This window comes from Ambystoma mexicanum, chromosome 12 (assembly GCF_040938575.1).
Source record: "Ambystoma mexicanum isolate Mex_15411 chromosome 12, UKY_AmexF1_1, whole genome shotgun sequence".
Lineage (NCBI taxonomy): Eukaryota > Metazoa > Chordata > Amphibia > Caudata > Ambystomatidae > Ambystoma > Ambystoma mexicanum.
In genome coordinates, this window is record NC_090936.1 from 981,419,274 (window position 1) to 981,430,275 (window position 11,002).

Consider the following 11,002-nt stretch of genomic DNA (forward strand, 5'->3'; position numbering starts at 1 on the left):
GCCAACCCAGGTCAGTCCTTATTTGGTCATGCACTTTCCCGCGAAACCCAACGCTTTCGCAGGCTTCTGCATGCCTTGTGTATGTGCCTCCAGCATGTGGGCTGGGATGTCTGTTCCCAATACACATCCTGGGTCCCAGAGAGTCTGGAGTGTCCTGAATGCATGGGACCACTTGGTCCATGATTGGTCCACGTATGGAGTGAGTGTTTGTGAGCAGATCTCCCATTGGGTCCTCTCCGTTTTGGCACGAAGGGAACTTTGGATAAGAGGAGGCCGAAAACACCACTACCATGTCGATCTCCTGAGTTCACACGAACAAAGGATAAGGAGCCAAGTATCCTCCAACAAGAAGCCGAGTCGAGGAACTGCTGGTGACCCGCTGGAAGGTTTGGCACCCTGAGCCTGCTGTCGTCCTGCGAGACCCCTCTGCATCTGATCGTCCTAGAAGGTCTGCGAAGGCGCTTTGACCCATTGGAATAGTGGGACCAACTATTTTTGGCACCTTCATCAAACCCTGCAAGTAAGCCTCTTAGGAAGTGTCCCTGGGCCAACCAGTGGGCTGACCAGTTTACACAGGATGTTTGCCCTGTCCCTGCCGCGGTTTCGAGGAAGTCCTCGAAACTTGGCATACTGCTTGCTCTGTGTCCACGGCACCCTCACACCGAATTTCGGACACTTGGCATTCCCAGGTCTGAAGTGAGAAGAGTGCGCCCGGACCGGAGTAAAACCGGTTACCGTGTTGCCCCGCTGTGGCAATGACCTGTAAAAGTTTGCTGTAATTGTGACCCCCTTGACCCTGAAGCTTGCTACCGTGGAAACTACACGGTGTCGAGACGTCCTGATTATCGCATTCGAACCTGCCAGCGAAGTGGACTGAACTGGCCGAAGTCTGGGTCTGCCTGCGTCAGGTACCAGTGAGTAGTTCATACCTCAACCGGTGGCCCCTAGTGCAGGAGCCCATTTCTTTTCGCACAAAGTGGCCCCTGAGGGCCCCTTTCCTTTCCACCGCTATTGCAAAATAACGACTCTATCCCGCACTCACAACCGGCCTCTGCCCGCAAGTGGAGGTCCTGCTTGAATAGCGGGGACTTGTTCTTCATCGACCTTATCCACCTTCCTGAGCTGCTAGTGACCCTTGAAGAGACCCTATTTTGTCCAGTGGCACAAGCGCGTGGATGTACTATTGAGAAAAAGGCTCCTCTCTTCATAGGGCTTGGACTGCCTCTTAGTTAGGTGTATTCTTGATGTGAAACTGGGTCTAAAGATTACTTGCACTGCCTGTTTTCCTCCCCATCTAGGCGGTCTACATATTTTGTGCTTCTTAATCCGTTAGACCCCTCTGGTCTTGTATATATATATTGTGTTGATTGTGATGTGTTGATCCACTTTAATGTTATTGTGATTCTTTACTATGATCTATATTACAAAGGTCTTGTAATAAATGTGTCTATATTTTTAATATAACACCTGTCTGGGGTAATTTGTAAGTGTCCTTGCTTTGTGTGCTCATTGAGGTCTTTCAGTCACCCTCACCCCTCTTTAGACTTAGGGCCTAAATCATGGAAGCGTTTTATAATGGCAAACACCCATTGGAAAATGCTCTGTGAATAAGGGCCTTAGTCTTGACCGCCTGCCATAGCTACCCTGATTGGTCTGGCTTGTCCAGAGGTTACCCTGTTCCAAGAAACTAGGTTGGCCTTCTGAACCTCTGCTCCTCCAGGTCAGAGTTCAGAAATCCCTTTTAACAATGACACTATTTAACAATATATAATACATAATTAAGGCCTCTCAGCCTCTAATCTCCAGCAGGAAATGTTGGAAATGTTGGAGGAGCTAATAGCTAATAGCTATAAAATCCTTAAAACCCAATAAAGCACCTGACTCTGATGGCCTCATATTTTGCTAAGGAACTTAATAAAAATATTCAACTCATTCATAAAATCGGGAAGTGATTCTCACTATGAAGGAAGCAATAATTGGTCTAATCCCTCAATCTGGGAAGGAACCAGAAGAATGTGTGTCCAATAGGTCATAGGCTTGTTAATCTAGATGCAAAGAAGTTCTTGAAAGTTCTTGCAAATACACTGGAATTCCCTAATGCCAGTTCTCCTACATTAGTATCAGCCAGGGTTCCTTTGTGGCCGCCAGACATTTGACAATGTAGGAAAAGTTACATATTTCCTGTATAAGGTCAAAATGTTTCCAAAGCCCCGCTCAGTTCTGTTAAAACTAGATGCAGAGAAGGAATCTAGAACTTCTTAAGGCAAACAGTGAAAGTTGTGAGATAATGGCTTTGAGTGGGATTTTCGCAATTTACAGTAATCATACTGCAAACATTACTTAATGGCATGGATGTTCAGAGTGTTCACCTAAGGAGAGGTACAAGACAGGGCTGTCTCGTCTCACCTGCTTTATTCACGTTGGTCATGGAACATTTTGTTAAACTGGTCAAAAACATCACTGAGATTAATTTTATTTATTTATTGTTCACTTGTTAGGAAGCAAGGAAGCAAATACTGTTGCAACGCGCCCACGGGGCAACAGGGATGGGACAGGGGATGATAGACAATGTAATTACAACCATGTTAAATAATTACTACAACGATATAAGAAGAGACAATGGGGCGGGGAAGACAAATCTACTATGCCTTGTGAGTGTTCAGAACGTGCAAGTGCAGGGGGAGAGGAGTATGGGATAGATGATGTGGTGCTCATGGCGAGCAGTCAGGGAAGTGCCATGAAGAAGGTAAGTGCAACTTCTAGTGGTGGAGGGTGAGCCGAGGCAAGTGCAGAGGATGGACAGCAGCTGGGATGATACGATGTGAGAGGTCAGGGCCCTGAGGATGCATAAGGGCCCTGCACACTAATCAAGCTACTGTGCGATTAGCAGGAGGGAGATGGAGGGAAGGAAGAGGTAAAGAGGAAGGTCTTGAGGCTTTTCCGGAACTTAAAAAGGTCCTACTCAAGACAAAGAGGTAGGGGAAGGCTGTTCCAAAGTAGGGAGCCCACTGAGGAAAGCGATCAACCACCTGCCCTCTGTTTGGCAAACCGCTTTACACAGAGGGAGTTGCTGCCAGAGGAACACAAGTGTCTAGAGGGGGGAATATTTAGTCAGAAAGAGTTGCAGATAGAGTGGTCCCCAGCCCCAGATATCCTTGTGGATGATGCAGAGGGATTTGAATTTCATCTGTGCTTCGACGCGGAGCCAGTAAAGACTTTGTAGGGCATGAGAGATGCAGTCCCTGGGCTTGAGTCCAAGGATAAGTCTCACTGCCTTCCCTATTATGGATTAGCTGGAGGGGTCGCAGAGTGGAAGAAGGTAGGCGGCTATTGCAATAGCTAAGCCTAGAGAGAACCGTAGCCTGGATAACATTGAGTCTCTGGGGGAAGGTGAGGAAAGGTAGAATTCTTTTCAGAAGGAAAAGTTGAAAGTGGAACTTCTTGGCAATATCCTGAGTATGAGGGAGGATGAAGATAGAGGAGTCGAAGATAACTCCAAGGTTTCTGGCCTCCGAGGAGGGAGCAGGGGGAGAGCCCACAGAAGAAGGCCAAAGTGAAGGGACGAAGTTGGGTACTAAGATCTCAATAGGAAGGATCTCTTTTTTGCTGGCATTGAGGCAGAGATTATTAGAAGTACACAAGGACTGGATGGCTGAGAGGCAGTGAGGGATGATGGAGGTTGACAGGGTGTCTGCAGGAGGTTTTAAGAAGAGTTTCGTGTCATCAACATAGCAGTGGACGTTGGGGAGAAGGAGGAAATGTGGCATGCCAGCAGAGTGAGGTAGATTTCAAAGAGCCAGGGCGAAAGAATGGAGCACTGAGGACGCCACAGGTGGAGAAGGAAGTAGGGGAGGAGAAGGTGCCCAGTATGACTTTGGAAGAGCGGTCATTTAGGAAAGAGGTCAGCCATTAAATGTGTAGCGTTGAACAGTCATCATTTTACGTAGCTATGTTTGCCAATGACATTGGGCCTCATTACACGGTAGGCGGTAAGGGTTTACCGGTACTGGTATTTTACCAGTACCGGTAAACCCTTACCGCCTTACTACGAGGTCCCTTTGCGGGTTGGTGAATTTAACGGCTGCTTTTTGCAGGCGTTAAAAACCACCTGCAAAGGGACCAGGGAGCTAATTACGGTACCGCAATTTGCGGCACCGTAATTAGCCCCTTCCCCATTCCCATAGAGCCCTATGGGACAAAAATGGGAATGGGAAGGGCAATGGGGGAAAGGGGAATTACCGCCCCCCAACCTTGGAATAGGGCAGTAATTCCCCTTTCCACCAAGGCGGTGCTGGTATTTTACCGGCATGGACCAAGGTGCTAACAGCACCTTGGTCCACCGCCATCCGTGTAATGAGGCCCATTCTCTTGAAACTTTAGACCCCTGGCAACTCTTTGAGGTCTCTACTTGTTGCACTACCGCCTATGGAGACATCAATCCAATGAAGGGTCTCTCTCGGACTCCTGACTTGAAAACAAAAATTGAAAAAGAATTCTCATTCATATGGGCAACGAAATGTGTTCGTTAGCTTGGTGAAAATCTAACCCATCATGTCTCGGATCTGTATAAAGGGAAATGCACAGATTTCTTTGCTCACATCTGAAGAGACACGTCGAGCTTTAGGAATCCTGACCATTTCACGGTTCAGTTGAATGTAAATTGATAAAATGAAAATCGTACCTGGACTTTTGTATTTTATTTTTAGGTGCTCCTACACCAACACAGAAACCACAGAACTTTGCAAAAACATGTTCTCTACTGTACTTCGGGGGAATAAATACAGCGTCTCAAAGATAATTCTTCACTCGTGTTTTTGCTCATGGGTGGTCTCCAATGTCCTGGCGCAGTTGCATATTATGAATAGACTTGATTGCATATTTTGGGTGAATGAGGCAAACTAGAAGCCTCCAAGCAACGGTGATGTATGGATATGGGGGTTGGAGGGTCTACCTTGCACAGTTTTAATTGACTCCTTAAACTTTCACGTCCTCGCTCGCTGTACCTGAGACATTTAAATGGGTCAGTATTGGACGTCTGGGCCAAACATGCAATCTACATAGGTCTCACGACTTTCCCTTCTCTATGGGCACCTGCACATGGAAATCCTGATTTTCTCCTCATCCTCTCACCCCTTATCCCTAATGCTTTTAACTTTGGTGAATGCGTGGCAGCTACTGTACTTAAAATGTAATTGTGACTGGGGAAGTCTAATTCTTTCAAGGATGTAATTGAGGCTATCATGTTTCCGAAATTGACGCCCTCCAATGTTTTCAGGTAAGGCAATGGGTCGTGCAGAAGAAGCAGCTAACAGGCCTTTGACAACGTTCAAGAAATGTGTTTTTCAATGGACATCTACTAAAGGTCTGATTTTGTACATATACCAAATTCAGTTCACTGCATATCCAAACGTAGATGGGGCATGCATGATATTTTGGCAGAGGGACCTAAGAGGAGCCCTCTCGGAACAAGACTTCAGAGACGTTTGTATGAGGGCAAAACTCCTGTATGTGTGTACAGTAGAGTATATATATTGTTGGAGCTGGCACATGACACCTCAAAATTACAAAAACATGTAAGTGGGGATATTAGGTGGTTGCTGGAGATTTTGTGGGACCTGTCATCCTTTGCTACACATATAGTGGGACTGCCCCATATTACAGCCTTTCTGGCAGGACGTCATTAATGCCATGTCAAAACCTATGGATGAATCTTCTCATGGTATCAGGTTGTATTGTTTTGGGCCTCTTTCCCCTTCTCTCTGCTAAGGGCAAAATTATAACTGCAATCTTCTTAGCTGCTGAATTAGTAATCGGGGAAATATGGAGAAAGCCAGTTTACCCCAAATCAGTCTCTTTCCCTGGTTTGTGTTCCTGCTCTTATCGCTTCATCACCTGGTCTGTCATTCAACCCAACAATGCTCTTATGTAAAGGCATCTTGTCCTGCGACTGCCGATGCTCTCTGTTTTTGTCTACTTTGTAAGTCATTTCCATTCAAAATGACACCCTTTTCGTAAACACCAAAAAATACACAAAATACCCACACTGCTCTCTGGCAGCAATCAGTGACCCTTACCAAAAAAGCTGGGGTCTAACATTAAATGAGTGTCCCATGTGCTGCTGTGGGGAGGGGCTTAAAATGTGTCATTGTGCGATCGTGTTGGATGAATAGCGAGCCTTCCATCATATGAAAAAGCTGGTTCATGCGATTGTGTCGGTATTTTTTATTTATTTTGCATTTTTAAAGCACTCACACAGCCCGCGGGCATCGAGGCGCTGTTACAGGAATTGTTTGTTTTTTAGTGGCATAATTGTTTTTTGTCTTAGCTGCGTATTTATAACGCGCTTAAATACCCAGAGGCTTCTAAGGGCGGACCCGGGATCGAACCTGTGTTGCTTCATGGTGTCTTGCTTCCAAGGCGAGCACATTGCCACGGAGCTATCATCATGAGTGGATAATGTTTTTGGGAGGAGACAGAGGGGCTAATGAAATCTTAATAGATGTTGTTCTTTCTCTGGCGGTGATAAAAAAGAATGATTTCACAAGGGCATGAGAAAAGTGGCAATAGGACAGACCAGAATGTTCTCTTCGTGCAAGTTCTTTGCACAATTCCTTATTACACCAATAGACAGTGTTTTCTTATGTTTCTTTTTTTCCTGGGGTGGAAAGGAATATGTCTGGGCCTGTATTGAACTTTTATTATGACTGGGAAGTATTATCTGGGAACTAAAGAATTCCTTAAAGGACGCTATAAATCAGAAAAATTGGGAAGGTTTTGATGTGTCATGAAACAATTAAAACGTGTGACTAAATGAGTAAACCATGGCCCTGTAAAACATGAGAGGGTCGTATATGTGCATGTGGCTTGCATGGTCTGAAATCCTGGTGAATCCATACATTGCTCGACACTGCCATTGCTTTACTCCTACCATTGCCTGCTTGATTTCATCAAAAAAGTAAAATCCTGAGTGTATAATGTTCTGAGTGAAGGCACGATGTTTCATTTTTTCACACAGGGATTGTTTTAAAAAAAATCAGATTAGGAATAGCCTGGTTTATTATTACAGGAGTTGATGTGTTCTTAGCTAGGTTTAACTCATTGGGCCTCATTTCGACTTTGGCGGTAGCCGTGCCAGTAATTACCGGCATGGCTGCTGCCGGAGTACTTTTTTTTTACTGGCACCCGACAATGCAGATGTACCGGGGCATTCCAGCACCAGCGGACCCTGTACATCCCCCATTGCCGGGTGCCGGTCATAATTACTCCCCATTCCCATCTGAGCCCCATAGGACTCAATGGGAATGGGGAGGTCGGATGCACTGGCACCCTTCGTGAATGGTGCCGGTGCATCCAACATGCTCAGCTCGTGGGTACGCCCGTCAGGTCAGACCTGGCGGGCGTAAAGGCACCCGCGAGCAGAACTCGTAGTCTGCCGGTCTGGTAGGAACGCGCCGGTAGCGTACCAACGCTGTTACTACTGGACCAGCAAACTTATAATGAGGCCCATCAGGTGTGTGATTTTTGTGAGTGGACTGTGTTTGAGGAAAACATTATTTGTGGGGTGATTCATTGGTGGAATTGTGTTTTGGTGTGGGGATTAAGTAGTATGTCATGATGACACATTGTACCCACTATGAAGACTGCCAGCCTGACCACTAAATAATCAGTTGCTTGGGCTTGAGACCGTAGATAATTAATTGTGAGTGGATGGCTCATCTCATGCTTATGATGCCTGGGATCATATTTGCACTATCCTTCATGTTTGGAACATTCTGTATTTAATGTTTCAGGTTCCATCTCGAGTGGGTCTACTCCAGATGAAGACTGCCACGTCACAGCCAAGTTGACCCCACATAACCCTCCATTGCTCTTTGACCTGGAGTCCGATCCTGCAGAAAATTCGAACTTGTGTGCCCAGGGAATGACAGCAGACCTACAGCAGATCCTAAAGGACATTAAAAGGGTAAAGGATACCTTTGAGAAAAAAATGAAATTTGGAGAAAGCCAGATGTCAAAAGGAACAGACCCAGCACTACGCCCTTGTTACAATCCCACTTGCTCTCCCAAACCTTCGTGCTGCAGGTCTAGCTGATGGTAAAAGATCAGTACACAGGTGTTCCTAGCCAGCCTTTGGTAATGATTCAGATTCGTTTTCTCCATACAATTAATGAAAACTAATTGGACAATCTTTTATTGGCCAGTACTGTTCTTGTCTCTGAAAAACGTAAATAGGCTTTTCTGCATTAATCACAAGCCAAATGACTTCGAAAATATGCATGTTAATTTCTGCAGCTCAGGCTATACTTTAGTCAAGAATCAATTCACTGCATGGGTACGCAAATTACTTTAATGAAAACACAGTTGTGCAATAGTCACAAGTCGATTTACTTCATAGGTATACAAATGAATTACTGCATACAGAGAAGAAGGTGCAATCCAAACAAATTAAACAATGCAACGTCCACGGTTGTTCCATATCATGACACTGTGTGATGCCTATCTAGACAAATGTTTGTCTATGCTAGTACATTTGATGTGGGTCTCAACAATTTCTTTAGTCGGTGCAAATCAATGTAATGCAGACAAATTAAACTGAATAAGGACATCTGTTACATGTCTATATCTGTTGCATGTCTGGATAACAGAATGCTTTCTATACTTCGCTGGTTAACTCAAACCTAAGTGCTAAACTCTGAAGCAGGGTCAACGTCCACCTATAGCATTTAGACTACATGTACTACTTGGTGATTGCAAGCTGACGTTTCGGCGGGGGTTTCTTGGTAAAATTGCCTTCGTCAGGACCGTAGTGGGTTATGGGACCCACATGTTGGGCAAAGAAGGGACATGTGTGCTACTGCTTGAGTACGAACAATGGAGCTGAATGTTATTCCGGATAGAAGCAATTCAGCCTGATGTCTGGCATGAGGCTCGGTGACATGTACTGACTTATTTATTTGGAATCTCTGTTTGAATAGTAGATTCAACTTTGAATATTCCCACAGGATAACTCTCGTAGGGCAGTGCCATGGTAGACAGCTGGTATCGAAGCAGAGGATCAAATGAATGATGACAATAAAGCCATTGCTCACTGGCTTGAAAAACATATTCATGAGGTCCAAGAGAATATAGTATTGTGTGACCAATCTATTCTAAGTTAGTGCCTCAATCACTGGTGCCATTCCTTTAAACACTATTGCTTGCACCTATATTTTGTTTAACAGTGCTAGGAAAAAGTAAATGAGGAGCTTTCTGGAATGGGACCAGCCGCTCACCTATGCCACCAGCCCTCTTGAAGCAAGTGTTTATCTATGCAGACTGGTGGAAAACCTTTGAGACTTCATCTGCACTCCCTTCTATACCTTATTTGGAAGGCTCTGGTTTACTCCAATGTCCAGAACCAGACTTCTCTTTAACACTCCATGTTTAACTCCTTAAAATGAGTCCTCACTTTCCTTGTTCCTGTCCACTACCACAATAAATGAGCTTTCTTTTCTGTATTGAAAAGGTTGACTGAATCACTCTGTTTTTTTTTTACTTCAGAACTAATGGAGCGAAGTGGCCATTGAGTGTATTCAGGTAGTACTGCATGTGACAACAAATAGGGACTTCCTTCATCATACAACCATACAATAGTACAATAACTTGCAAATACAATAACTCCCCTTTAGGGAGACAAAAATGTAAACTGCTGTGGAAAGGTGAGTGATTTGTTGCAGTGGGTGCTGCTTTCCTGACAATGTGGCTTTTTTTCTCTTGCCCTGCTCAGAGTACTTTCTCTCGTTCTCCTCCATCCTTGGTATGTAACTTCTTCCCACCCATTCCCAGAGAGGTCACGTTTCAGGAGTAAGATGTAGGAATTGTATATTTACAATAATTGAAGTCTATAGACACATATGGGACTCTGTTTAGTTACATGATCGTTTTCCCCCCTCTCGTATCAACAGGAAGTGTACTTTGAAATGTAAACAGTGCTTGACGCACACCCCTTGACCACACTTGGCAGAGATGACTTAAGGCATAAAACAGGCAACATCCTTTATTGGGTCTGAATAATTCTCCTAAGGCCATCGTGCCATGGATGCGTAAGCAGATTGTACTATTTGCCTCTATACACGAGACATTTTGTGGTAGAATCCGATCACAATTCAGGATGTAAATATGATCAGTTATAGTGCAGAAAAAACGTTACTGTCTCGCTTTGTAAACAAGGGTTAGGAACTGACTGCTTCTGAGAAAGGTTGGTTTTAGGTAATTAAACACTATTGACAATGGAAAAAGTGAAACTGTTAAAAGATTTACTTTTGGCTGGTTTAACTGACTGCTAATTGGAATTGTCTAATACTGTAGGAAAATGTTTACTCCTTCCTCTCTTTTAAAGTGTTTTTCTTCTATATGTATCTATAGATATTGTTTTTAAATTGTAATGTTTATATTTGTTTGTCAAAAGTTTAAGAGTTTGACTATTGCACAATAAAAAAAAAGATTTACACTATGAAACAGTAATTAAATTGCAGAAAATGGCCAAAACACAATGTAGAAATTGTCTCAAAAGACAGGTTCCCCATAAAAAGCTATAACAAAAATGTCTGGTATTTATATAAGTACAGAAGGGCAGATGCATTTGTTATGACCAATCCTATAAATGAATCAACATTTAGTTTACATTTTTTTATTTTTTTTGTTTAAAGCATGGACCTAGCTCAAGAGCAGCAGAGCGCTGTACAGAGTGTAGGTAGCCAGCATTTGGACTAGCATCTTTTAAAAGTAGCGCAGTACTGTGAGGTCTTTGCGTCAGTATGTGCATCCATTGGAATTAGTCGTTGGTCAGGTGTTGTTGAAAGAGCCATGTTTTTAGAGATTTGCGAAATTGGAGAATTGTTGGGGCATTCCGATCTGACACCGGGATAGAGTTCCAGAGGGTTGGTGCATGACATTAGAAGGATTGTTTGCAGGTCCTCTCTTTGTGGACAAGATGTAATTCAAGCCAGTTGGTTGATTTGCC

General features: G+C 44.1%; 1 protein-coding gene across 1 annotated transcript in view; it reads left to right on the forward strand.

Annotated features, from left to right (window-relative positions):
- LOC138514162 (arylsulfatase A-like) overlaps positions 1 to 10,475 on the forward strand; it is a 204,220-nt gene extending 193,745 nt beyond the window's left edge. Inside the window, exon 8 of the mRNA XM_069629469.1 lies at positions 7,791 to 10,475. Coding sequence (XP_069485570.1) covers positions 7,791 to 8,092 — 302 coding nt within the window. The 3' untranslated portion in view covers positions 8,093 to 10,475. The remainder of the gene's footprint in view (positions 1 to 7,790) is intronic.
- Positions 10,476 to 11,002: the final 527 nt, after the last annotated feature.